The following is a 27,763-nucleotide window of genomic DNA, read 5'->3' as shown; positions in this document are numbered from 1 at the left end:
TCTGACTAGTTGGCCACCCCTAATTTTATTTTTATTTTTTTCGGGAGCGAGGAGGCTCCACGACAGTTTCGAAATATCCTGGTGGAAACCCTGAAATATTTTCTTGTTTTGTTTCATTTTTTATCACACTTAATTTTCAGCTTTTAAAACTGTCAGAAATTCACACAATCTTTATTTATTTGTTTATTATGCCACAGCGTTGAATGCCTGCTACAAGTTGTGTTTCGCAAACTTGCTTGTTGTGGATTGTCAAGGTTTTACTAGTAAAAACCACAAAACTCACTTTTATTCACTCGGCAGCACATTTCTGGTTTGAATTCATTGAACGATCATAAAAACTGAAACAACATCCTACGGTATCAAGTCAACACTTCGATCTCACTCACTGATGTACAAGAGCCGAGTTCCCTAAAGATCTGGAAAACTAAACAGAGCGAGTCGATAATGACTCAGACAAGCGCTGCTCGGTAATGAAGCGTGATGATAGTGGCTGCATTATAAATGCTCGCTGAACACTCTCGGTTGATGTTGCCAAATCAATCACCGCCCCTCCGGCTCTCTGTCCCCCCGAGTTTCCTCTGACCCTGTTGCCCTGACAACAGTCCCCTGACTGAACCAGGACACCTGAGTCCTGCTAATCAGCCGTGTATCCCCCCCAATATCGCCCCTCCCCTTATATGTGGGTCCTAATTCAGATCCTCTTTTCTTTGTTTGGATGTCCCCATTTTGGGCCCTTGGTGGTCACACTGAGGAGGGGCTTCCACTGACCCAGTAAGTCCACCAATCAGAGAGCACAACGCCATATCAGTGCTGTCACTGGGAAGAAATGAATGACACTGTTTAGAATTGGAGATACTTTTTAATTTATTAGATTAAATTATGTTTTTTTATATCGTACAATGTGTTACTTCACTTTTACCACTAAAATAAAGAGAAGTTAAATAAAAAAATATTGATATCATATTGTCAGTTTAATATCAGTGGCTTTATGAATGAAAAATATCTATCATAAAATAAGACAGAAATGACAAGCACTGAATTGTTTAAGGGTCATTGAAAAGTTAGCTTCACATCAGTGAAATTTAAACACGTCTAATGATCAGGATTTTTCGGTGTAGAAAAGCCTTCTGAGATCAAAGGTCCAGCTGCCTAATCTTAAATAGTGTGTGTCCCTTGTTGGCTGAGTCCACTTGAAAGCAAAAGTAAGCTCAGGGTTTTTCTTTCTTGTCTCCAGATCCAACATTCGTCCACGCGCACCTCATCCCAGACAGCGGCGAGAAGAATGATGACAAGCTTTACTTCTTCTTCCGCGAGAAAGCCTCAGAGATGGGCCAGAGTCCCATGACCCAGTCCAGAATCGGACGGATCTGCCTGGTGAGTTATTGCCTGAGCGCCATAGTCTCTCAGAGAGGAAGTTCCCCCGTGCAGGGAGCTGTATCTTACTCAGCACAAAGTCTAAATCTTTCGCAGTAACAACTGAGGTTCGGAAATGGTGTTGTTTTTGTTCCTTGAGTTTAAGCTGCAGTGTTTTCCTGTGGTCCGGTTACGACAGACCTGGATGGCTCGGGCTGATGTGTGCTAATAAATGGATGACTGTTGTATCTTCTCAGAATGACGACGGTGGTCACTGCTGCCTGGTCAACAAGTGGAGCACTTTCCTCAAAGCCCGTCTCATCTGCTCTGTGGCCGGAGCCGACGGCATCGAGACACACTTTGATGAACTCAGTGAGTCTGATTCATTGTTCCCTCTTTCACTTTTCTTTTGTGGCCCTTTTAGAACATCTCAGCCTTTTATCTTTGGACAGTCCTTGCGAATCTCAGCAGATGTGTTCAGTATCCGCCACCTGGTGATCATTTCCCTTCTGCTTAGCACTGCAAGTCTCCTATAAAACCGTACATCCAGCAGATGTAAATCTCTGTCTACGCCTTTGCTCTACATGCTCCTATAACTACATAACTAGATAACTAGTTCTAAATAGCTGTTTATTTTGTTTATGCAGTTTGATCTGTAGTTATTATAAGCACCCATTTGGCCTTACTATTTTAGGTAACTTGTTGCTTGCATTTGTCGGTATTTCTAAATAGCTGGCTTTTCCAGTTTTTCCAGTGTCGCTGGTCATGTGACTGTTTTTACCTAGTTGAGGTTGATAATTCGTTGGTCGTATTCTTTGTTGCTTTCGCTGCTTTGAGTTTTGTGCCGCAGGACAGTGAAAATCATCTGTAAACTTGTGTGTTTTTGTGAATAAAATGGCAAAATTTGGTTTTTCACTAAGCTACCGCATCTTCATGTGTTCATTTGCGCCCACGGTGCAAATGACAGATCGCGCTACCTAACAGCACAGAGAACATAAGAGCAGCTAACAGACATAGCTGATGTATACAAACTGGAGACAGCAGTTCTGTGCGGTGAAGTTGCCGCATCAGCAACAGGATGTTTTTTGTTTAGCAAAGCTACTGTTGTTTGTACCAGGCTTCGGGTGACTCTGGGCCCTGTGGCATCCCAGAGAGCTGTATTTGGACCGTGATGACAGCAGAGTGGGTGGGTAATAATCCGTACTCTGGTGGTTGCAACGTGCGCTGCGCCCCGACGATTCTGCTCGATAGCGTTGAAAGAGGCCACATTTTTGCTACAACAAGGGCTCGGTGAGTTTCTTTGGTGTGGTGTTAATAAAAAATCAAAATAGGAGCTTTCGCCTTCTCTTTTTCCCCCCCACTGTAAACAACTTTATAACCCACTTTTGGATCACCAGTTGAGAACCGCGACTCTAATTGATAAAGTGCTAAACCGTGTTGCCAGGTCTGTTGTCGGCAGTTCCTCAGAAATGTTCCAGAGCTATGAACAACCAACTTGTTGATGGGGCGATTACTGCCAATGATTGACCCTACCAGCTAGTGAGCAACAGCTGAGGGTCAACGCAGGCCAGGAAAGGAAAGTGCCAGACCACCCAACACAACAGGCAGCTCAATCTGACCCCTGATAGCAGCAACCTTGGCGGCTAAAACAATGCCCAAGTTAACCATTTCTGGAGCAGGTTGTGTTGTTATGAGTGATCTGTGTGTAAGTGTTGCCATAGTTACGAAGGGGATGACACGCTCCTCTTAATGATCTGTGTATTGTTATACAACAGAGCCAGAGAATATCACTGACGGGATTGTTCTGATGTACGGCCAGTTTTGTGTCAGAGCTAGAAGCTGGTACTGTGAGCGCATCTGACAGAGAGTGGCCCAACATGGTTTCATAAATCATAAATCCCTTTGTTGTTTTCTCTGTCAGTGAACCAGATGAACTCAGCTGTATTCCTGGTTTGAACCCCCTTTGCCACGATACCCTATAAAAGACAAGGTTTAAGAGTTTGATTCACCTCTGAATCGGCTTATCCCGGCTTTACACACATTAATGCTCAGTAGGAAATCTGTGGTCGAAATGAGCCAACGTTTAACTTGTCGATGTCAGTTAAATTCTGCATGAGAGTTATCGTCTTCATGTGCAGAGATTCTCTTTCATAAATAAAACTCACTCGTGACTGACGTACGGCACGGAGAGTAATCAAAGTAATGAGCAGCTGGGATCAGCCCCCCCACCCCCCACCTCCACCCCTCATGGATCATCCCAGGCCTGTCTCTTATTCTCATGACTGACAGGATTACAGGGGGATTTGTAGTATCCTTGAACTCTGATCGCTGGCGGAATGAGCAGCACATCTTTCATTATCTTGCAGGAATAGGAGCGAAACGTGTCCTGAGAACATGCTGCTACAAAACTGAGGTGCAGGATGACAATATGTCCCATTATATGATGATTTTTGGGATGATTTTTTTTTTTTGTAATACATTTAAAAGATTAATATTATGTGTTCTGATCCTCAAAGAGCCGCATTTGGTGCAGGTTTTCGTTCCACATATACAGCAGGTTAGCCATTCAGCTGAAACAAGCTACACCAGACTGGCAGTGAACTGATCACGCTCCGATGACACATGATTGATGAAAAGGTGTCCTTTTGATTGGTTAGGAGTAAAAACAGCTGCATCCCTTCTATGGGTCAGTTTGAGACCCCTGTTCGGAACCAACTGTATCGGACCTTACCTCAAAAAGTGTCCGAAGAATATCTTAGTGTTCACATCGTGTTAGGGCTTTAGCTTTATTGCAGGAGCCTCTCTTTACTTTGCTCCTGACTTGACTCTCAAATGGTGACGTATGACCCTACATGGAGTAAATACCAAACTATTATTGCATTGCGTATTATTGTATCACTCAAAACGTCTGTGGATGTAATCCTCACTAAACACAAAGTCATTCCTTATTTGTTTTGGAGATGCATTCCAGAGGACATAAACACTGGTGATACTGTAGTTTGTTGTGTGCATCTCAGCGCATAACTTGTCTCCCTCCTCTGCCTGCGTTAGCGTGTACTTGAGGGAGAATGGTGGTCAAAACAACAGTGCCAAAAAAAAAAAAACTGAACACAGCCTTGGTTTCAGAAGTCAATGAATGAACGTTTGAAAAGAGGTGATTTTGTTCGGACAAGATGCACCATCCCCAGTGGCAAAGTGAAATTTACACTTTCGACTAACACCTCTTGCAGTAGCACCAGTCTACAGTTTTCACATCGAGGACATATTTTAGTCTCACGTTTAAACTAAAAATAGAAAATGAGATCCTGAGATGAATGTTCTTATTTGACCACCAAGCATGAAGAAAAGCACAGATTCTGTACTTTCAGCAGCCTTTCACATCGCACGTCAGCTGGGGTTGTGCTGCTCAAGAGCACTCACGATGAGGTCATTGCAAGTCCAGAGTAGCAGTGGGAGATCCCACAGTGACTACCCACAACCGCACACACCGTCTGTTGGAAATGCCTTCTGGTCCCGGTGAAGACCAGCAGCGGCATCAGAGTGGTTGCCGGAAGACTCGGGGGAAATGCTGGAGTGGAGTCATATGGTGAAGAGGAAGAGAAAATGTGCCATGTCTGGTCAGAAGAGAAGGAGAAACATTAGACATGGAAAAACTTTATGAACGTGTGGGAAAATACACCCCAAATAGATACATTTTTGATGATGGTTTACTACACACAGAGAGAGATCCAGTTCCTTGAATATTTATTAAGTAAACAATGATATTAACTTGAGAAATAATTTCCTCTGCATTGTATTGTCGTGTTTTTCTCATTTCAAATTAGAAGCCTAAAATATTTTTTCTCCCCAATAGGAAAATATCTTCCAGAGCCTCTGCAACATTTGATTCTCTCTTTTTTTTTCAAAACTTTTATTTGCCCCTCATGTGCAAGTTTGTGCGCCGATGTTTCACTTCCAAAAGCTCTTTAAGTTCGACTTCAGAATGACGCAACTTGCTCCAGTTCTGTGCTGATTTATTTCTCTCCTCTCTCCCTTTGTAGCCAGCGCGTCTATCACGCTGGCGTCTCCTTTGTTTGCCAGAAGTCATTTTATGGTTTCTTTATTGAACAGCCATTACCTGTCATTTTCATTCCTTCAGAGAGATTCTCCTCTTGGAGATCAAAGAGTCGACTCAACGCCGAGCAAAATTATATCAATTAATTTAAGCTTCTACCGAGTCTGTGAATGAGTCTTGAAATCAGACGCATCAGGATCAAATTATCTCGCGGCGTTTCACCAACACAATTGCTGATGTGGCGCTCACGTGTTTCTGTATTCTGGTTCTTATTTGGTGTGAAGTTCTTGCCTGCCAGAGTCTCGTGTTGCACTCCATCTTCAGAAGACACAAGGCATGAATCTTTCATTTGACTGGTGTCTTTTCCCTCTCGACGTGTCAACTTGAAATTTCCCTTTTTGTTGTTTTTACCAGCATTTTTTTCTGGTTAAGACATCGGAGGATATGCAAGGTCTTACGGTATGCCTCACCCCCAGAGTCACAGTGTGCATATGGCTCCTATTAAAGTCGTGTTTCACCAGAGATCATTGTTTCACTGCTATTCCCCTCTGAGACTCAGGAGCTCTAGTCTTCGCATCTGAAGACTTTGGATTCCAGATTTTTTTTAGCGTTGTCTGACAAGTTGGAAAGAATCTCTCCCTTAATAAACCTCTAGAGGCAGAGTGTTTCCAAAAACTTTCACTGGGTGGATTCAAATGACGAGCTAATACACGTTTGGAGAGTGTCTTTGCATTAGCTCCGATCAGGAACGCTGATTGTGTTTATTTATGAACTCTCTAAATGTCAGATCTCATTGAAGTTTTGTAGCCGTATAAAAGTCAGCGTGTTCGTAACGTTTCTGAAGTCTGTCAATGTCGAAGCATGGCTTTGCACTTGCCTTTAACATGTTCACATTGGACATTTCACAAGGTTCCACACTACTGTTGTCTGTTCACCCGTCTACTTCCTCTTCTTCAACCACTTGCAAACGCCTACTAGAACTAGAAAAGCACTCTGAGAGTGCAGACTTCCACCAGGTCACTCATTCAAACCTATATTGGTTTCCTATATATTTTTTCCTTCTATTTTGTTTTTATGTTTTTTTACACAGCATTATTGCTCTACATTTATTGTATCTATATAATTTGCCAAATTTTATGATTCACAGATAGAACCAAGTGTATCAAAGGATTTGTGGGTCCAGATGGTATGGATCATTTCCTTTCAATTTATTAGAAATCCATCATTGCATTATTTTGATAGCAGACGGATAAACCCTCCAATCAATTCAACTCAATGATGATGATAAAAATAAACTAATGTAATTACCATTAGACAGATTTCCAGCCAAATGTTTCAACTTTTTATAGGGAATGTAGTGAAAAATGCCCAAAAAGCAAATGGGACTTTACGCCCGTTTCCATTTGTTATTTGTTATATCGCCTGCTGCCGTTTTTGTCCGGTGGCATCCGATGTCTGCAAAAGCTGGAATTTCTTTCTATTGATAAGGGTGTACCTAAACATCAATACACTCAAACATTGTGATATTTCATTGCTGCATATTGTATCAATGTTATTTGCGGAGCTATGACAATACTTGATTGTGCATATTTTTTCAAGTCAGCTATATCAATATTTGATACATAGATACTTGGATTTGCTGCTGCATTTGTGAGGTGTTTAATACTAACATTATCTATTTATACACTGGAGTTATTTTGTGGATTAAGGGAGCGATTCAAATTTAACTGAAAGTAAATAAACAATAGAAACAATTTAGAGTTGAAACAATAAAGTTGTTTTCTTACAGTGCAGTATCGCAATATATTGCAATGTATCGTATCACTCTTGTATCGGGATACATATCATATACCTGCCAATACACAACGTCAATTGATTCACAGACAAATCCACCTCTTCCAAGCATAAAAACTTTTTTGTCATTTTTTTTCCGCATTTCTATTAATATTTTATTGTCGCTATCTCTAATACTCCATTATTGTGTGTCTTTGCTGAAGACACGTACCATCACAAAAAATTCAGCTTTCCACGACCTGGCACCTCAGTGGCACCGTATTCTCATTGTTCTAGATGTACTTTTTCCTCATCAGTATGAATGTACTTTTCAGGGGACGTGTATATCCAGCCAACTCAAGACACAAGGAATCCTGTCATCTACGGCGTCTTCTCCGTCTCAGGGTAAGTAAATTGAGATCCTTAAACTGTAATTCTGTTTAGACAGAAAGTATATTTTGGGTTCTCTCCTACAGTGGTCATTCATTTTCTCTCAGCTCGATGGCGACGGCGCCCTCTCTGACATCGAAATAATGTCCCCTGCCAGCTTCACACTCGCAAAAACAAGCTTGGTATTTGGCGAGATTGACAGCAGGAGCACACATTTCTGCTCGATTGGGGCTCTTTTTTTTTGTTTAAACGCACCAGGAAAACCACAAGCTTGACGTTTGAATTGCGTATCTGGTAGATGTGCCATTCAGGACATGTCTGGATTAATGTATATGAGCAACAACAGTGTGTTTCCGTGGCTTCCTCGGGTATTAGCAGCGCAACTGCTAAAACATTTGCCGTCGTAATGATGTAGTAACCCACACAGAACAGCAGCTGACTTGGGCGAGGAGCTACTGAACGTGGGTGTTTCTATGTCAGTGTGTCAGACAGCTTGACTCTGCTGTGGTCGGTTTGATGGTGTGGGTTTGTGCCTCAGTGACACGGTGCTTCCCTGCAAGAGGCAGGCAGCGTATGTGGGAAGGAAGGCGATTCTGGCACCCTCATTTATGCATCCCTCCACTTTCCCTCCAGATCCGTGTTCAAGGGCTCCGCTGTCTGCGTGTACTCCATGGCTGACATACGCATGGTCTTCAACGGGCCTTTCGCCCACAAAGAAGGTCCTAACTACCAGTGGGTGGCGTACACTGGGAAGATCCCCTACCCTCGGCCGGGCACTGTGAGTGAAGCCCCTTAAAAACACACCTGTCTTTTCAACTAAATCTAAACTGGGCTTACTTCCATTGAAGTGTCCTGGAGGAACGTTCACGCCGAACATGAAGTCCACCAAGGATTATCCAGACGAGGTGATCAACTTCATGCGGAATCATCCCACCATGTACAACGCTGTTTACCCAGTGCACAAGCATCCCCTGGTGGTCAGAACCAACGTGGACTACGAGTTCACCACGATAGCGGTGGACCAGGTGACCGCTGCAGACGGAAGCTACGAGGTTCTGTTCCTGGGCACAGGTGAGTGGATGAGCCATTACAGTCGTTTACAGTGATCAAGGTTAGCATTTGTTATTATTCATATATATATATATATATATATATATATATATATATATATATATATATATATATATATATATATTATCTCTGTTTTTAAACATTGAACTTCAGCTGTTATATGTGAAAATAAAGTATTATTAAGTATTATTGTTTTCTATTTTTTAATATACACGATGGGTGATTGATTTTAAAGGGTGGTCCGTTTCCATCCTTCATTCTTTTTTATTTTTTAATTTTTTAGTTGATACAAGTTTATTGGAATATCTTTCTCCTGATGGTTATAGGTGGCTGCATGATAAATGATCTTCTCTGCTTGAAGTGTGTCCTGTACTGCTCTGAAGTTGAGGGCATGCGAGTCATAGAGATTTCATTGTGTGTCTGTTGCCGCCAGATCGTGGAACGGTTCAGAAAGTCATCGTTTTGCCCCGTGATGACCTGCAGACGGAGGAGCTGGTTTTGGAGGAAGTGGAAGTCTTCAAGGTCAGTCAGTGTGACACGCTCTCAAAAAGTGCAGTTTCGACTGTCTTATATGATAGAATCTGAATACACAACGTGCAATAGATCTGGGCCTCCTCCAGGACAAAACCAGAATAGCAGCCTAAGAAAAATTGTGAATGAGACTTCAGAAAGTTTAAAATACATCACAAATACAACTCACAAAACTGTGACACACTTTTTTAGAGTCATCTGTTGTTATTATCTTTCTGGTTAATTATAATTATTACATCAAACTACAAGGTTGAGTTACTATTTCAGCATTGAAAGTTGGAACTGTCTCCTCAGGTGCCCACACCAATCACCACCATGAAGATTTCCTCAAAGCGGGTAAGAGCTCTTACACAAATGTGGCGCTTCCCTGTCAAATACTGAGCAGGGTCCACTTCTGTGCAGCAACAACTGTACGTTGGGTCGGTGCTGGGCGTGACTCACCTGGCTCTTCATCGCTGTGACGTCTACGGCGAGGTGTGTGCCGACTGCTGTCTGGCCAGAGATCCGTACTGTGCCTGGGACGGCAACTCCTGCTCCAGATACTCGGCCTCACAGAAGAGGTGAGCACCATGAATTCAATAGAGCCATGCAGAGCCGTTTCTGTCTCCGTAGGGCCCCTCGGCAAGATGCTGCTTCCTATCCCTATAGATGGTCTACTAAAATGCCACAATCTGTTACACGTCATGAGCAAAACAGGCAGCAGGTGAAATGAAACATCTTAAGTTGAGCCAAACATTCAAGAGAAACAGATTTAGGAACATTGTAATACAAGAAAAATAATAATTTATATGTCGATAAACAGAACACATTGAGGATTTATGAAATGTATTTATTTTAAATAAGAAAATCAAACAAACCTGCAGTCAAGTAATGCTTAATAAACAGCACAACACCTCATAATAACACAGATGATCTGGAGGCACAGCCCAGTGTGTTGTTTTCACAGCATCTGCTTCCTGGCTTCTTTATTTGAAAAGTCATGATGTCCTCATGTGAGAGCTGAGAGCAGTCTCCTGGTTAATACTATGAGCTTCAGCGTTGAGAAGCTCCTCTCTGCTGAGGCCGCAGTCACAGGCAGAGTGCAGGCAACTCTCAAGGAAATCCAGAGATTTGGAACATGTTTTTGTTACCGAATTACAGAAATGTCATTTTAAGAATGAATGAATATTTTAAATTTTTTTTATTATTACTATTATTATTAACAGTAGCATACAATTAGGGCCCTATGAATAACACACTAAACTTCGTAAATTAATCTTAAGGACGGCCAAAATAACATTAAGTGTCAAATATGACTTAATAAAACCAAAAAAAACCACAAGCCAAAGCTTGTTTAATTTTATTTTATTCATGGCCAACCTTTATTTGAAAGCATGTAATAGGTGACACTTAACCTCAGATGAAACTGGTCATTTCAGTTGGCCTCATAAGATGCTAAACATGCAGCTATGGGGCCCCCTGGTGGCTCTTTAGCCTCTGGCATCCGTTTAGATTCCCCACAGCAAGAAACTGCCTTCGAGCCGTGACTTTGACTGATCATATTTGATTTTAAAAATGAACACTCACTTGCATGAGTGTTTGATATTAATTAAGCTCTTTATTTCCGGCTGTTGATCTGACCCTTCTAGACGTAGCCGACGGCAGGATGTGAAGTACGGAAACCCAATACGCCAGTGCAGAGGGTATAACTCCAACGGTGAGAGGCGGTTCCTTGTTGAGAATTCTTAACACTTTAAGACTGGCTCAGTCACAGTTACTCATCCACGATTTGATCTGCAGCCAATAAAAACACTCTGGAGACGGTGCAGTACGGGGTGGAAGGAAGCACAACCTTCCTGGAGTGTCAGGCTCGATCTCCTCACGTGTCTCTCAAGTGGCATCTCCAGAAGGAGAACAGCGACAGGCGGAAAGAGGTGAGCGCTGGGTCTACAGTACGTGAGATGATGCACCAAGGCATGCGAGAAAGCAGGCGAGGCCTCGGGACACTAGTGTGGTTTTATTCAGGATGGAAAGACAATGACTGAAGTTGAAAACATGAACTTTTAAAACAATTTTGCGTCATGAATAATGGCTTTTAAATCAATTATCTGGGGGATGTAAATAATATATATAAAATGTTATAATAAATAATACATTATTATTTTATACATTATACTAGATAGAAATATTTGTGTTTAATCATGTTTTAATATTTGACACCAGAATGAATATATGACCTTAAACATCATTATGAACTGCACCAAATAACATTCATGTGCTTCAATCTGGATGTTGTTGAAGCATCACTTTTCTCTCGCTGTCTCCTTCATCATGGCTGTATTTTGGTTACGACATCACATTCTATAAGGTGGTGCGCCTGGAGTTAGTGAACTCAAGTAATTTATTAATAGTAAATAATAATAAATGTGTCCCAATCTGAAGTTTTACTGAAACTTCATACACAACTAATTTGTTATTTATCTGTAATTTATTCAACTAATTTAATCTCTTGAAGACAAGATGATTAAAGTTTGTGTCATTTTCAGAAGCATCACATATTTAAAGAAAAAGCTTAAGAATTTTATTGGAAATCTGGGAAACGTATGTTAAAAAATGTAATGCAGAAGAATAGAAGAAAAAATGAAAAATGTTGCTAGAAAATAACATTCAAATTCGGCACTTCAGCTTTTTTTATAATACAGTTGCATGAGCTTGGGAAAAGCACATTCATTAAATTGGTCACTGCTTTGTTCCAGATCCGGTCGGAGGGCCGCATCCTGAAAACGGAGCATGGTCTTCTCATCCGCTCCCTGCAGTCGTCTGACAGCGGCATCTACCAGTGCACCTCCACTGAGAAGAACTTCAAACACACCCTTGTCAAGCTGCAGCTGGTCGTCCTCTCCAGCCGCACGGTGAACAACGTGTTGGTGGAAACCGGAAGCCCTGCGCTCGCACCTCTGCAGTCCAGCGCCTGGACTCCCAGCGCCGGCCAGTACAAAGACCTGCTCACCATCCTGAGCCAGCCGGAGATGGGCTTGATCAACCAGTACTGCCAGGACTACTGGCAGCTGGGCGACGTCAGCGTGGGAGACAGCAAAGCCAAAAGCTTGAAGGAGCTGAAAGAGCAGAAGAAGCCACGGAACCGTCGGCATCACAACGACGAAACCACTCCGGCCGAGACATGAGGAGCTGGACGCACCTCTTCAAACCCATTCACCTTTTCCCACACCACACTGTCGTCCGCCCTTCATTCTGGGAGAGACTCCAGTCATAGAGAAGTCAGATTAATACGAGGAACTAGACCCTGAACTGAACCCAAAGCAACTGCAGCAAACTATGTGACTGTTGGTTTAAAAAAAAAAAAAAAACTCACAATATTTATTGTAGTTTGTAAAAAGTAATTCTTTGTACCTATCTAGAAAACATGTTTTTGTGAATAGGTCAATCTGTGCAAATATTGTTGTTATTATAATGTTATTGTTAGTGTGACAGACGTGCGATTATGTTATGTTCTAAATATGTTGAGTGTTTATAAGAGACGACTGAAAGGGTGGACGCTGGGAGCTTCCGCACTCGGACAAGGACGTTGGGACCATGAGGGATCACGTGACTGCTGGCAGTAATCGGGGAGATTCTAAATCTTCCCAAAGCTTCAGTAGAACTTCCTACTGTTTATATTTGTTTTTCTACTGCGAGATATAAGCTGTTGAGAGAGGGTGGCGTTCTAAGGGACGTTCAAGGAGACGCCCACAGACTGATGAAGTGAGATGGCCCCGCAAATATCGATGTTACAGCCCTAATTCTTCCAAAGTCATTTGCATCATTCAAGTGTTTGTTTTGTTTATATGTGAATTTCACACTTCAATGTTGTATCTTTAACAAACGTGACTTTTTGTGAGGAACTTTTTCTTCCGGGGGGGAGAGGGGAAATTATCCTTTAATAACACAGAAGTGAAAATAACAACGCCTCCTCTTGAGTCTCTTTGTGCACAAGCCGTGAGCTGTTGTTCAGCTTTGTGGTTTTAAGAGAGCGGTGTATATACAAGTTGGACATAGCACCAATGTATGGGTGTGACCGCCTTCACTCATGTCTGCTGACACATTTGAAGGGAATTTTTCTTGGTCATCAGGTTTTTAAAGGAAAGGAAGTAATTGCATTTAATATTTTATTCTGACAAGCGTTTGACTGTGTAGCGTTCACTTATCACACAATGCTGAATACAGTCTGTTAAAAGTCAACAGGCCCTTGCCCTTGTAGCCTTTGATGGTGGTAGAATCAGTCATCTCTCCTTGTCAGGGTGTAAACATCATGTAACACTTTTGTCTGGATACAGTGCCTTCGTTCAGGTGACGTTAAGGGGGCCATGCTTTGAGGTCGCCCCAATTGTTTGGTCTGGTGTTGACTTCAATGGTGTTAAGTGGTCCTCAGTAGCAGTCCTACAATGGGTTGGTGGCCTTAAGACTAAGACTCAGACTATGATGTGTTTATTCTTTTTACTATAACCTGACCAACGTTGTGTGTGAGTGTGAGTGAGTGGGCTTGTATGTGGGGACAAGTTCCTGACTATTTTAAAACACTATTTTAGTGAGGACCATACGACTTTGTGGGGACCATTTGGCCGGACCCCACAAGGTTAAGCCTCAATCTGAGGGTTAAATCTTCAAAATAACTGGGTCATTATAATAAGGTTCCAGTTTGTTTCAGGGTCCTGGTTAAGGTGAGCCATGTGTTTTGGATGGTTAGGTTCAGGGTGAGAGGCTGGGGAAAGGGTGATGGCAATGACAGGTGCCCACATTGGGGTGACAAACCTGTGTGTGCATGAGAGTGTTACTATATTTGTGCTTCCTGGCTATGTGTGATTTATTTTTTTCAAAAAACCTTTAGTTTTGTGTTGTTAAGCCGCTGTAAATTACGAGTAAGTAACGACTACTGCCATTCAGAAAAAAACAGAATTTATCAACAGCGGTTTTGTTGTGAATCATTTAGGAAAAGCAAATTTACGTCCCTTCCCCGCACACTTGTTTACCTTCCAGGACACTGTAGCCACAGGCATAAAGACGGTCTATGAAGTTCATGAGTGTCACCATTTATCCAGTGATCAATCCCATGATCTTTTCCAGGTTATAGAACAAGCTTTATGTCAGGACTGGAGACGTTGTATCTGCAGGCTAAGTGAATATTTTGTGTAGGCAACATGTGATAGTTAGAACAAAATTACAATGCAATAAGTTAACGTCATTGTTTTGCACTTCAGCACATGTTAAAGTGACTTTTCATCTTGGTAAATGTGAACTCATGCAAGACCACGGCAGGGTCCCTTTAACTCCATCAGCCTAAACTAATAAGAAGGAAATTTTTATTGGCTATTTACACTAATATGAGAAACCAGAACAAAATCAATCATTAATATTTTCTAAAGTTTGACTGAGCACTTCAATAGAATACACTTCTTGACCTGGGTGATGGTGCTTACCTGTGTGTTTAGTGTTGTTGCCTGGCGACAGAGCTGGTTTGCTGCACTGTGAGCAACAGGCAAAAGTTTGTGGACAGTAACAACATTTCATGTCTTTTATTCACAGCACTCCCACCACAGTCTCATAAAGCACTGCAATAGTTGAAGCCAATAGCAAGGAATATCATTTTATTCATGCAAATGTAGAAGCCTTGTCCTGGGTTTATTGTTGCATCAATGTTTACATGGTGGCAGAAAGAAATGACACATGGTCACACATGAATTATTGTTTGGGAACAGTTGTGCACAGATCCACGCACAAGACATTTGTGATTGAAAGTGAGAGGATTAAGATGCTTAACCGGCTTCAGATTCAGGCCAGTGAGATCAGTCGGGTGACACCACAAAGCCCTGTAAGCGTTTCAGGTCTCACTCCTCTCTGTAACACATCCAACATGCTATATGTTCGTTCATTACCAGTGTGTATATGGTTAGCTTCAGATCGCAGCCAGGAGTCGTTGAATTTCTATTTCCATGGTTGATCAGAATCAAATTCGCATCACGGCACACAAAAAAACATTTTTCCAGAATATATTTAATTTAATGTATGTTTTCAATAAAATACGAGTTCCGGAACATTTTTCTTGAAGTGCATAGTTTAGCTTTTTCAATGACCAAACTTGAATGCACATGAATTGAGAGTGAGATAAGCACTTGAGCCGATGTTCATCTTCCGCTGAGCACAGCAAAGTCCCCCTAAAGGTGAGCTCACAGCTCCACTCATGTAGGTCTTCTTCTCCTCACGCCGACGCCCTGGTAGACTCTTGTCCTTGGGTCTTATTGGTCCTTCCTGGTCAGGTGGGTAGAAAACACCCCAAATCCTTTCCTAAGTCAGGAAACTACTCGACCCCTCTCCAGTGTGAGCTCTAGGTGGCCAACCCTCCATCCTCCATCCACGTCGACTGGAGGCCGCTGGCGAAGACCTACGTCCACTTTTGAGGCCCGAGCCAAGTGAAGGAGGATGGGGGCCGGAGCGAGTGCAGAGGAGAAACGCTCCAGAGAGCTGGAGAAGAAGCTCAAGGAGGATGCTGACAAAGATGCCAGGACTGTCAAGCTGCTGCTGCTAGGTAAAGTTGAGCAACAGCTTCATGTTGTGCTGCCTGGCTGGGAGGAATTTGGGATTTTACTACTGACCATGTTGAGACTGTCCAGAGAGATCCACCTCGCGCAGTTAGACAAATCTTTACAATTGGTCGCACTCATTGGTCACTCACTTGAAGTGGGTCAACTTTCCGCTCAAACATTTCATCATCAGAGTTGGATTAAAAATATTTAAAAATTGTCATTTTTCTAGCAGAATCAAAAGATACTATAATATGAAGACTCTGGTCCCACCTGTGACTGATACATTTTTCTGCGTGTGTCATGAAATTCCGGAGACAGTAATAATCACTCAGGTTAATCCCTTGTTAATCTAGGAACAACAGGGATTATCACTGAAGGACAGACACCAGTGAAGTGCTACTCCATGAATCTAGTGGAGCCATTAATAGCCACGGCAGAAATTTAGAGCCTTTTTACTTGATTCACGTGTTTTATTTGAGAATATCAAAAGAAAATCCATCTCCAGTGGAGTGTTTTTACTTATATATACTTTATTCACTGTGTTTCAGAATATATCAAACTAAATAATGGGAGTGTTTCATTTTTATTCATGTACTATTGCTTACTGTATTTTTGTTACGTTAGATACAGGTGTATTATTATTTATTCATTCATTCATTACCTTAAACAATGAAATAAAGACATTAAAGAGAAAAAGAATGCAATACAAATTATTTTAGAGGAAGCCAACAATAAATGTGACTGTTATTTATTGACTTACAAAGTAATGGCATTAGTGACAGGAGGGCTTATTCATTTGATTTTATATGTCACTGACAGGAAGAAAAATGCATCAAAAAACAAAATCTATTTTTATATTTTCATCATCATCTTGTAAAGTTAGGCAACAAATGGAATTAGAAATATCACTTACATTATCTATAATCGAACTCGATGATGTTGAATAGTTTTGACACACAACTGACATTCGATTGACTAACTTTTTTTCCTCTGAATAACATTTTTACAAATCAGCAGTAAGAGTATTTAACATGAAAAGAATATGATGTACTAATTTCCTTTTATCAAACTTCATATGATTACTAAGTATAATTATCAACACCAGCAGCAGTGACTCGACAGACCTGTTGCGCCACACACTGATTTCTTTCAACTCAATATTGTTGCCCTGCATTTATTTTCTCCAATTTGCATTGGAAATATTATTGACTGCAATGAGCTCAAATGAACAGCTGGTGGCAGTAGCATCAGTGCGCTCCAACTGCATGCATTCTGAACAAAAATGACCCCTGTCCCGGTTTTTTCAACATCTCATCTTGAGCACTTTGTATGTACATTTGCATGTGGCTTTTGTTGTTTGTGGTTCATTTATTTATTACTTCTATTATTATTGTAACTTTTTAAATATTTATTTTTATTTTTTCTACCAAAGCATCTCCTATTTGGCGCTATCCTCACTAACATTGGCAATAAAGTTATTAAATTATTCTGATTCTGTGAAGTCGCTTATAAATAAAGCTTGTTTTTCTTTTTTGTTTTTTTTTATGGTTTCCCATGTAGGTGCTGGAGAGTCTGGCAAAAGCACAATCGTCAAACAGATGAAGTAAGAACTTCATACAGGACTCTCCCTTTAAAAAGGCGGTTGTTAGTAACCGTCATTTCTCCCCAGGATTATCCACAAAGATGGTTACTCTCTAGAGGAGTGTTTGGAGTTCATCACCATCATCTACAGCAACACCCTGCAGTCCATCATGGCCATCGTGAAAGCCATGAACACGCTCAACATCAACTACGGCCACTCGGACCAGCAGGTGACGACCCTTCCCTCGGTCTGTGATGCCAGATTCATCCGATCAGTCTCTCCATCTTTTCCTTCTTTAGGATGATGCCAGGAAGCTGATGCATCTGGCCGACACCATCGAGGAAGGCACCATGCCGAAAGAACTGTCCGATATCATTCTTCGCCTCTGGAAAGACTCTGGTATCCAGGCCTGCTTCGACAGAGCGTCCGAGTACCAACTGAACGACTCGGCCGGATAGTAAGACATGAGTCAGAATGGAAAACTGTTCTACTTAGAATAGTGACCGGACATTGCCGTCTGCAGCTACCTGAACGACCTGGAGCGACTCATCCTGCCGGGTTACGTGCCCACCGAGCAGGACGTGCTGCGATCAAGAGTGAAGACAACTGGCATCATCGAGACCCAGTTTTCGTTCAAAGACCTCAACTTCAGGTGCGAACATCAACGCTTCATATATTACTGCAAGATGTTAGGAGGAGACGTATAACCAGGTTACCTAAGGTCAGGCGTTATTGATAGGATGAGTGAGAGGCAGGTTGTCCAGGTTTTCTCAATGCAGGATAATAGTTTGACTTCTGTGCAGGATGTTCGATGTTGGCGGTCAGAGGTCAGAGAGGAAAAAGTGGATCCACTGTTTCGAAGGCGTGACCTGCATCATCTTCATTGCTGCTTTGAGCGCTTACGACATGGTGTTGGTGGAGGACGATGAAGTGGTATGAACATTAGCTTCCACATCCAAGGCACCAATTTTTGGTCATTTTTGTCTTCAAACCAAAACATGTCTTCCAGAATCGAATGCACGAGAGTCTTCACTTGTTCAACAGTATCTGCAACCACCGCTACTTTGCCACCACCTCCATCGTCCTCTTCCTCAACAAGAAAGACGTGTTTCTTGAGAAGATCAAGAAGGCACATCTCAGCATGTGCTTCCCCGATTATGATGGTACATTATACTTCATCCACCTTTGTGGTAGCTTCACTGAGTTTCGTGCAGTTTGCTCTTTGCTAGACACATCAGCTCAGAAAGTCTCACAACACACAGGTTTTTCAAGGGCCTTGTCAATCCCTACTGCTTGCTCTGGTGGTGCTTTCTCAAGGTTTGCTTGTGTTGAGCAGCTCCACTCAATACAAGGACCACAATTGACTAGCGTACCCCACGTAGGTAGACAAAGGGAACTGTCATATCAGTCACATATTCTTCCTTACTGTTTTGCAGCACTTGAAACCACGCAACCAGCCATGTTTTGAAGATCAGATTGAGTCCAAGCAATACTCAGTTTTTGTTGAAAATATTGTGGAGCAGCCTCAGGTCACAGACTTCCATCAGACTAATGCTCAAGTCATTCCAACACGTGTTTGGATTGGGAAAGAGAAGAATATTTTCCAATCGTTTCCTCTCCCCAAATGTTATTACCCCAGCGCCCAGAAGAAAATACCAATATGCTCAAACATCGCTATACTTCATTACGCCATATTGCATCAATATTTTGCCTGAAATATTGTCATACTTGATTGTGTGGTAAATTATTGACATTTTACAATGGCTACATTGTTATTTAAATGCATATAGTTATATATATATAATATATATAGATATATAGATATGCAGCTGCATTTGTGACTTGAGTGTAATGCTAATATTTTCTGAGTGACTCATTCCTCTGTTGAGATATTTAACTGAAAGTCGAACGGGACTGACATCAGACCAATCATCTTGTTTTCATGCTCATGATATTGTACTGCATTATCCAATTTCTCCCCTTAAAAGCACAGCTCTTGTTAACAAACATGACAATATACTGATGAACTTAGAGTATTGCAGTATATTGCCATGTATCGTATCACCACTCCTGTATCAGGGTACGTATCGTATTGCAAGACACCTGCCGGGACACAGCCCTCGTGCTCACTACTGGTTCTCATGGCTGCTGCCACTGAGCACAAATTCACCATAAAGAAGTACATTTTAGCCCTCTACTAAAAACATTGAATCACTCTCAAACAAAAAACTTTAGTTAGTAGCTACAAGTGCTGGCTCCACTGGCCTGCAGAATTTGACTCCACTTTCCTTTTGACTTCTCGCCATCAGGTCCAAACACTTACGAAGACGCAGGAAACTACATCAAAGTCCAATTTTTGGACCTGAATCTCCGCCGTGACGTCAAAGAGATCTACTCTCACATGACGTGCGCTACTGACACAGAAAACGTCAAGTTTGTGTTCGACGCCGTCACTGACATCATCATCAAAGAAAACCTGAAGGACTGCGGTCTCTTCTAAGACGAAGGCAGGAAAACCTAACTCACATTATTGATATACGTCAACATATAACCTTCATCTCTTTCGTTTGTAGGATGCATTTATCACAACGAAATCATGTCCTGCTGAGGAAGGAAGAAGAGTCCTGCAGGAGTAACAAAACTCTCGAATGAATTTCAGGCAATGTCATTTGTATGTGATGGCAGGTTTCACAAAACTAGATGAGCCACTTAGCTCTCTTTATGGTGTGTATGGAGAGATGTGCAGTCATTCCCTGTATATATGACTAGAAGTTACGTCATAGAGCAATAAAAGAAGTCAATATCTGAATAAGAATGACTGGTCAAATCATTTTCAACTCAATCGGAAAAAAAAATCTACTACTGTAGCCTCTGTGTTTTCTCTTGCTTGATGTATTTGTTTTCCCTCAGAATTATCAGTGTATTTCAGCAGTTTATTTGAGGGTTCCCAAGTACTGTAATTAAGAAACCTTTATTGGGAATATTTATTTGAAATATTTGCGTTGTCAAGTGGAGTTTTAAGATTTCAGATTGTTTAAAATTCTGCCTCACATTTGCTGTCCAAACCATCATTACCTGCATATGCACTTGAACTTGTTAGCGCTCAGATATTAGAAGTGGCTTACGTGTATATAACGGAATTACGCCGCATTGTGGAATAAAAAGGTTTTATAGAAGGTTGTGGGAGAGTGGGAAGTGTTTGTGATTTTACCCACGTCGCACATATTCATGCACAGACTCCAGCAGATGTTCACAGAAATAATTAAAGCTTAGAGAACCGCATCCCTTTCTCTTTTTTTTTTTTTTTTTTACCACAAATAAAAAATCTGTCGCAGGCTAAAATGTAAAATTCTATTTTTGGCAAGTAAGTTCAAAGGTATTGAAAGAGAGCTGCAATGTGTTTGATTGCAAGTCAGTTGACACATAACCAATAATCCGCAATTTGTAACTTTTAAATGTGAATTAAAATTGATCTAAATAAATTAAAAAGGCTTCACCATTTGTTTAATGATTATTTTACAAAATCACTTCACACATCAAGGCAATAAAAAAAGTGTGAATTACCATGAAGCATTCAAGGGAGCTGTTTATTTATTTATCTATGACGTGTCAATGACAATGTAAATTAGAAAATATAGGTTTATTAGAACAAAAAAAAAAGTCATGTTTTTTTTGTCTTTTCAAATGGTTTTTTTATCTGTTTATGACTTTTATGTTTATTCATGTTTCAGTTAGCAACAACAAAAGAAGAACATTAAACAGAAGGACATTAATGTCTTGGTAACATGGATTCTTTTGCATTCATGGATATCATAAACCACCTTAGTATTTTCAATTTTACAAGTTATTATTCCAGAATTTATTAAGAGTTGGAGTTCAGCTATACCAGAACAAAAAAGAAAAAGATAGACGCCCTGGTTTCAAAAATGATTTATTTGTTAATGAAAGTCAACATTTCCTTTCCTTAAACCCTGAGTTGCAGAATACATGGGATCTGATGATGTGCAATCATAAAAAGCAAATACGATAACAAAGACGGTCGAGGATGAAATCAAAGATGGAAGACTGATTCAACATTATTGTCCAAAAGGTGTTTTATGGCTTATCAACTTTAAGGTGAGTTTGATGCAAAACTGTACATGGAATTAGAACTGAGTGTTTAAGAATGTCTCTGACGACGGGCAACATTCATTCACTCTCCGTAACAACCGAGAAAGACTGAAGGCACTTGACACAGCGCACGTACAAACACGAGCAGTTTGTTCTTTAAGAAGGCTGAACTGACCAAAAGCTTCATTTTCAACCCTTCCATTGGCTATTCACATGCAGGGAGAAATACATTTGTAATTCAATTGCATTCAAATTGCAGAAGCGATTTTGATTCCACCAAAGAACACCTGAAACAGTTTGAGTCAAGTCAAGCCGTGAAATGAAATAAGCGATCAATAAGTAATAAATAACTTCCTTCCTGTGCTGTGAAATTGCTTCTCGACATAAACAGTTGACAGAAATGCTCATCATGTTGGGAGCCTGTTTACAGAGCAACACCGCAGCAACATCCATCATTGCGAAATAACTCGGCCTGATAACCTCCTGTCATGTCACCACCTGACTTCGTGAAGCCCTTCAAGAAGCTTACAGGTAAATATGCTCAGCCTATGCACCACTGACTGCGTTGATTTCTAGAAAGAGAAAGGACCGCTGTTTAGCTAAAAGTTCAGATGGCACTGGTCACAGCAACACACTTGTACAGGTCACAGCACAGCTGCACACCTGCAGACAGCCACACACACGGACGCACGAACACTTTCACTCAGTGAAAGTCATTTCCTCCAAGGTGCACGGAGAGGATGAGCACAGTCACCTGAGAGTGGACCTCAAACCTCGGTCAGAGGAGACCCACCATGCGATCGATCTGCCTCATGTAAATGCTCTTCAGAGGCAGAGTGAATCGTTGCTCCTCTGGGATCCTGTCACACTGAAGAAATGGACACCTGGATGAGCATATTCTAGAGCAGCTGAGGCACCTCAAAGACCTTACATTACTAATGTTGTGTTGCACTTGAGGTGTGTCCCTCCCTGGCTCAGACAGCGCCACCTCTTCACAGGGGAACATGTGACTCCAGCGTTTCTCCCTGAAACGCTTGTCTATCGGAACAACATGGCCCTCAGTGGTGAAGATGTACCTGTTGTCAGACTTGTGAAGAGGGTTGTCCTCATCAAACAACTGCCATGGGAGAGAGAGACATCTTAAGATCGAACATAAACACAGCCAGGACGTCACAATGACATACGTTGAGACGTATAAGGGGGAAAAGTTAAAATAATATTTGAGATTGTGTTCAATTTTGTCGGTGTCCGAAAACTTCTCCAGCACTGACAGTACATTTGAGAACCGATGGAGTGTTGAATCTAAACTATAGGGCTGGGTATCGGCTGGCATCTTACGATACACATCCCAATACAGGAGCGGTGATACGATACACTGCCACACGGTAAGTTCAAAATATTGTAATATTTGTTAACAAGAGCTCATTTTAAGGGGGAGATTAGATAATGCAGCATATTAGGGGCATGTTATGTTATGATGTCAGGCCAGCTAGACTTCGCAACTGACAACACAACACCATGTATTACATATTGATATATCCAACTTAAAATGTATAAACTTTTACATGTTGTAACAAAACACATGAAACCATTTCAACAGTGGAGCTAACAGAATTAAGCTTTTGAAGTGGGGTGGAAAGAAAAGAACTGATCCTAAAATTGCAGGGTTTCTGCCACACTTGCATTCCGTTCCATTCAATTTTTTAAAATCCCGGCAGAAATCCTGAATTGCAAACACCAGTGGTTGTTTTTCAATAATCTTGTGTCATCATTATGATTAACAGCAGTAATTACAGTTGTAATATTTTAATATTACAGCAGCAGCAATACAGCAGCAACAGCAGAAGAGTGAGGCAATGAGACAAGGAAAACAATTTGCCATAAACGTCCCCCAACAGCAACTTTGAATCAGTTCCCTTCCACTCACCAGATAAAGGTATTTACAAGTCTCACTGAGGAAAAAGCTCTCCATGCGATCTTCTTTCGATTTCTCTACTACATGGTGCAGTGTGGCATAACCGCATCTTCAGAGGAAAATACACACATTTGTTAAATATGTTAAACATGTTTCGTGTCCTTCATGTCCTTCAGCGTCCTTCATACCTCACTTTGGCATTTTTCTCCAGACTCTGGAGGATATCCATGCCAACATGGAGGTAGAATGGATTTTTGGTCGCCTGGTAAGAAGGGTTTAAAAGAGCATTGAGGTTATAACGTTTGATGGATGGGTCCAAAGTTGAGCGCCAAACCTGGTAAAGCAGATAGGTGGACTCCACCAGCTCTGGTCTCAGTGGGTAGAAGAGGACATCAGGAGCTTGAAGCTGCCAGTTGTATCTTTCTGGCAGAGCCCCAAAACGCTTCCAGATGGCGTAGTAAAAGGCATGCAGGCAGATGGCGTTGTCAATGTCACCGCTCAGCACCTGGACAAACAGCACAGTGGTGTTCACCGTCTTCCCTTCATGTTGAAGCAATACGACTTCAGTTTAGAGTCAAACCTGCAGTCCAGGGAAGAAGGCCTGCAGAGAGTCGATCCAGGTGTTCATGATCTCCCCGCTCATCATGTTCACGTTGACATAAAGAGGAGGGTCCCCCTCGCCCTCGTTGCAGGACTCCCGCCTACAATATGAAAAAAAAATGTCCGTAATTTAATTTACTCTGCGCTATTTTTGGCACACATTAAAGAGAGATCATTACCCTTTCTTCTTCTTTAAATAGCCTCATTTAACCGACAACATTACCATAAAAGATGCTACCCCTGAGCTCTATTATATCAACAGTGCTCACACAACACTATCATCAAAATAAGGGCTATGATAAAACCGTGAGGTGAAAAACAGTATTCACTCATGATAGTTCTTGTTAGCTGCTACCTTCACAGATTCAGTGTTTGAGTCCGCCTTGCATTCAGAAAGGGTTCGGTTCCAGAAGCAGTTTTCAGCAAAATCTCATCCGAGTTATTTAGTGACTGACTAAGAAGGGGCACAAGGTTTGTACAAATTTTCTTTTTACAGTATAAAATTTCATCTTTGCACAGATGCACATTACTCCAGCTATCCCGGCAGCTTCTTCCTCCCAATTCTCTGCGTTGCCTTCCCAGGCAGGTTCACAAAGGACAAGAGGTTGTGCCCAGCGCTCACCCTCTCCTCAGGTGGTTCTGGATGCTCTCATAAGCAGCTTGGAACATCCTGAAGTCCTCTTTCTCGCCGAAGAGGATGTAGGATTTCAGTAAATACTCGTAGAAGGAGTCCATGCCAGCGCCGAGGCCGCTCTGCTTGCCCACCCACTGGCCTGTTTGGATGTTAACTACATTTCCTGTTCAGAATCATGACATATAAACATGTTAACATGCGCAGGAAACTTGAACATAGACTTCATTTTCCACAGAGAAACTGAAAGACAGTACCTAAGAGACCAGTTTGGTTGTTCCTCAGATTCCACAGAGCTCGGACTGCTCGCCTCGCCACCCACTCAAATGTGGAATCCCCAATCAGACGGCTCAGAATCCCAAATTCCACTAGCAAAGACCCGGCTCCTGCGGTGCAAGTTTCATTGATGCTGTCCGAAGGCACTCCGGTCTTCAGGTTGACCTGCAGGGGTCACGAGCTTTTAGGCCAACTACGTGCAGCGAGAACGCCGGGGGTCACTCAGATGCACTTCTACATATCATAACAATAATCACCTCTGCTCTGAGGCCACAACAGTTTGACTCACTCTGGGGTACGGTATACCCGTGCTGGTGTTCTCAAAGGCCGGCAGCAAACGGACAGCCAGGTCATGAGCCAAGTGAAGCAACTCGTTATCGTAATCTTCAAGACCCACTTTGCCAAATGGATGTTTGGGGTCGGTCAGAAGAATGTGAGCCGATATCAAGCTGCCTAGGATTCTAGAACAGTGACAGGACAATATCTTCACATCAAGTTCAATGGTTATATCATACAACGTCACCAGAACATCCCAGGGTGCAGGTGTCAATGGGCTGTGACTCTACCTGATGTTTGCCTCAAAAACTTGCACAGTGGAGTCCTTGTCAAACGACACTGTATCGATGACCAGTCTGACTGCTCTGTGGAACTCGGTCACATTTCCCAAGACCTGAGAAGAGCAACACGCACCAGCAGGGCATTGTAATAACCATTACTGGCAATTAAGACAACTAAATCATCAGTATAGCACAAAATAATACCCACAAGAGGCTAAATAAAATTGTATTCTAGAGCATAAAGGGGTACGTTAGAGTGCAATGATACAAGGTATTAGGATATCAATTTAGTTCAACCTCACTGGGAATTGAAAAAGCACATATTTTATTTGACCTATGATTTATGATGGGTTTTTTTTAACACATACTTACAAGCTATTATCTCCAGTTATTGGCAAACACTCCAAATATTTGTTTAAAGGGGGCCTGCATATCTGATGAAACTTACTGGAGTCAGGCGTGTGACCACCTATGTAACTTTCCACCAAATAATGTCCTCCAATTCTAGAATAAGCCACTTTCCTTTTGAGCCAGAATTCTCTCAATGATATACAGTCCCATGCAAGCAGATGACACCTCAAAATCAAAGTGGCAGGGAATAATTTCATATTTATCATTTTAAAAAAACATAATTTTAGAAGCTCTTAGAGTGAGCAGATTTTTTAAATATTATATTCATATTGTAAGGTAAATGTTAATGCCATACATTGGATTGCTATTAAAGCATTAAAGCAGAATACTGTATTTATTTGATAAAATTAAAAACTGTACCAGTAGAGTATCAAGTGTGTCAATGAGTGTCAACGAGTAGTTGCCCAGAACATCGTTGATGTTTATGTTTGACCTGCAATGAAAGGGGGAAAAACACAATTGTTATCAGGATGAATTTCAGACAGTAAAAACACCAGTGGGTCACGATGGTAACAGTTTCCAACATTTCAATTCATCACATAACTAGCATGACCATAAATAATTTCATCTATTAAAATGAAACAGCTCTTTAACACTTTAATTTGTCTCCAAACTACAGGTTTTCACCTGTACAGTTTCACAAGTTTGACATATATTTCGATGCGGTAAATAAATCATATATTCTTATGTCCTTATTTACATTCACAATTCTGCGTAATTTTTATTTCCTAAGAACCATATAAATGACTGTACTTATGTTTTGAATTATATTATTTTGTTTCCTGATAATGCCTCTATTTCCAATCTCTAGTTCTCATTTAATTCTAGTTTGCCATGTTTAAACTTACAGTCATATTGTCGAGGCAACAAAGCAACAGCTGTTTGTCATTCTCTTCTAAAAACAACCGTCATACCAATTGTATTTTTCGCTCCCAACTTCTGAACTCGAAAGTATCAAACACATAAGCGCGTCACTCTGTCCATGAAGGCAACGATGTCGTGTTTCAACATTCCGTTCTGTCACGTACTGTTGGAGACACTCGAGCAGGTTTTGTTATCACAATAAAGCCAAACGGTCCACGTGACCTTGGAGACGAATGAGTGAATGAAATGGTGACTTTTATTATTACACCACAAAACACAAAGTGAATGTCAATAAGTAAAGGACATAAAGAGTGAACGGTTAAAACGATCGTCTGCACTCGCCAGCAGTTCAAAGTGATTCGCCCCTTCGCGTTTGCACAGGAGGCCGGTTTGTTTGTGTACGCAGGTGAGCGCGCGCACAGGTGATCAGGTCTAACGGTGGACTCACGGGTTCAACACGTCTGGTCCTCTGCCTTCACAGTCGATGGGGTTCAGCTCGTCTTCAGGAAAGGCATATCTCATGTAGTTGTCATAGCCGAAGTAGAACATCTCCTTGGCCATGTCCCTCATCTTGGCTTTCAGTGCGTCCGGGAAAGAGCTGTACCGCCGCACGTACTCGTCCCGGTTGCCCTCGAAGAAGCTCAGGTAGGGTCTCGTCGCTGACTCGACTCCTCCAACTTTGGCACAGGTCGTCGCTGTCTCGGCATATTTGGGACCGGCCACTCGCGCGGACCACGAGTTAGGATCAGCCGGCTCGTCTCTTTTGCTCTCACCAAACAACAAGTCGAGCTTGTTCAAGTTGAACCCGAGAGGGAAGTTGAAGCCCGAGCTAACTCCGGGTCCCGGTCCGAAAGCTAACCACAACACGCAGCTGACGGACACTCGCAGTACTAACAGACCCACAACCAGTGACCTCCATTGCATCTTTGCCCCGACCGGTGCTTTAAACGCATACTTTAAAACCAATTACACGTAGGGAAGGAAAAACGTGATAGTTCAAAGAGACCAGAAGGAAAGCTTTGGAAACTGGTGTGAGGGAGGTCGCCCCTACACGCTTCCTGTCAATAAACCAGCCTCTCCCAAACCCG

General features: G+C 41.7%; 3 protein-coding genes across 6 annotated transcripts in view; 2 read left to right on the top strand and 1 right to left on the bottom strand.

Annotated features, from left to right (window-relative positions):
• LOC128760757 (semaphorin-3F-like) overlaps positions 1 to 13,099 on the top strand; it is a 50,798-nt gene extending 37,699 nt beyond the window's left edge. Inside the window, exons 9-19 of one of the 2 annotated variants that reach the window (XM_053868403.1) lie at positions 1,235 to 1,374; positions 1,611 to 1,725; positions 7,516 to 7,585; positions 8,204 to 8,348; positions 8,419 to 8,641; positions 9,075 to 9,163; positions 9,467 to 9,508; positions 9,575 to 9,732; positions 10,801 to 10,868; positions 10,952 to 11,085; positions 11,908 to 13,099. In XM_053868403.1, the coding sequence (XP_053724378.1) occupies positions 1,235 to 1,374; positions 1,611 to 1,725; positions 7,516 to 7,585; positions 8,204 to 8,348; positions 8,419 to 8,641; positions 9,075 to 9,163; positions 9,467 to 9,508; positions 9,575 to 9,732; positions 10,801 to 10,868; positions 10,952 to 11,085; positions 11,908 to 12,336 (1,613 nt within the window). In that variant the 3' untranslated portion in view covers positions 12,337 to 13,099. Of the gene's footprint in view, positions 1 to 1,234; positions 1,375 to 1,610; positions 1,726 to 7,515; positions 7,586 to 8,203; positions 8,349 to 8,418; positions 8,642 to 9,074; positions 9,164 to 9,466; positions 9,509 to 9,574; positions 9,733 to 10,785; positions 10,869 to 10,951; positions 11,086 to 11,907 lie in introns of both variants that reach the window. The other variant, XM_053868402.1, reaches the window with a different exon arrangement.
• A 2,423-nt stretch (positions 13,100 to 15,522) lies between these two features.
• On the top strand, positions 15,523 to 20,492 carry gnat1 (guanine nucleotide binding protein (G protein), alpha transducing activity polypeptide 1). The gene is made up of 9 exons (XM_053867984.1): positions 15,523 to 15,731; positions 17,290 to 17,332; positions 17,399 to 17,540; positions 17,611 to 17,768; positions 17,835 to 17,963; positions 18,115 to 18,244; positions 18,321 to 18,474; positions 19,621 to 19,818; positions 19,885 to 20,492. The coding sequence occupies exons 1-8, from the start codon at positions 15,626 to 15,628 to the stop codon at positions 19,809 to 19,811; spliced, it is 1,053 nt and encodes a 350-aa protein (XP_053723959.1). The 5' UTR covers positions 15,523 to 15,625; the 3' UTR covers positions 19,812 to 19,818; positions 19,885 to 20,492.
• Positions 20,493 to 21,234: 742 nt separating this feature from the next.
• edem1 (ER degradation enhancer, mannosidase alpha-like 1) lies at positions 21,235 to 27,760 on the bottom strand. 3 transcript variants are annotated; one of them, XM_053868451.1, is made up of 13 exons: positions 27,124 to 27,760; positions 26,172 to 26,244; positions 25,410 to 25,513; positions 25,133 to 25,304; positions 24,825 to 25,008; positions 24,559 to 24,733; positions 23,917 to 24,037; positions 23,671 to 23,841; positions 23,525 to 23,598; positions 23,349 to 23,445; positions 22,353 to 22,538; positions 22,176 to 22,289; positions 21,235 to 21,993 (listed from the first exon to the last, which is right to left on the bottom strand). In XM_053868451.1, the coding sequence occupies exons 1-12, from the start codon at positions 27,597 to 27,599 to the stop codon at positions 22,200 to 22,202; spliced, it is 1,923 nt and encodes a 640-aa protein (XP_053724426.1). In that variant the 5' UTR covers positions 27,600 to 27,760; the 3' UTR covers positions 21,235 to 21,993; positions 22,176 to 22,199. The 3 variants fall into 3 exon arrangements, with proteins under 3 accessions (XP_053724426.1, XP_053724425.1, XP_053724427.1); XM_053868450.1 differs by having other exon boundaries at positions 21,235 to 22,289; XM_053868452.1 differs by lacking the exons at positions 21,235 to 21,993; positions 22,176 to 22,289 and having other exon boundaries at positions 22,387 to 22,538; positions 23,375 to 23,445.
• Between the last annotated feature and the right edge of the window lie 3 nt (positions 27,761 to 27,763).

The sequence above is a fragment of the Synchiropus splendidus genome, chromosome 6 (genome assembly GCF_027744825.2).
Source record: "Synchiropus splendidus isolate RoL2022-P1 chromosome 6, RoL_Sspl_1.0, whole genome shotgun sequence".
Classification (NCBI taxonomy): Eukaryota; Metazoa; Chordata; class Actinopteri; order Syngnathiformes; family Callionymidae; genus Synchiropus; species Synchiropus splendidus.
This window is presented reverse-complemented; position numbering and strand designations above follow the sequence as displayed.

Bases quoted from the DNA above. Each gene is read 5' to 3' on its own strand.
- gnat1 (XM_053867984.1), top strand. From the start codon at position 15,626: ATGGGGGCCGGAGCGAGTGCAGAGGAGAAACGCTCCAGAGAGCTGGAG. The intron at 17,333-17,398 runs GTAAGAACTTCA...ATTTCTCCCCAG, and splicing joins ACAATCGTCAAACAGATGAA to GATTATCCACAAAGATGGTT. The intron at 17,541-17,610 runs GTGACGACCCTT...TTCCTTCTTTAG, and splicing joins ACGGCCACTCGGACCAGCAG to GATGATGCCAGGAAGCTGAT.
- edem1 (XM_053868450.1), bottom strand. From the start codon at position 27,599: ATGCAATGGAGGTCACTGGTTGTGGGTCTGTTAGTACTGCGAGTGTCC. The intron at 23,842-23,916 runs GTTTGACTCTAA...CTGTTTGTCCAG, and splicing joins CCTTCTTCCCTGGACTGCAG to GTGCTGAGCGGTGACATTGA. The intron at 23,599-23,670 runs GTTTGGCGCTCA...CCTTCTTACCAG, and splicing joins CCACCTATCTGCTTTACCAG to GCGACCAAAAATCCATTCTA.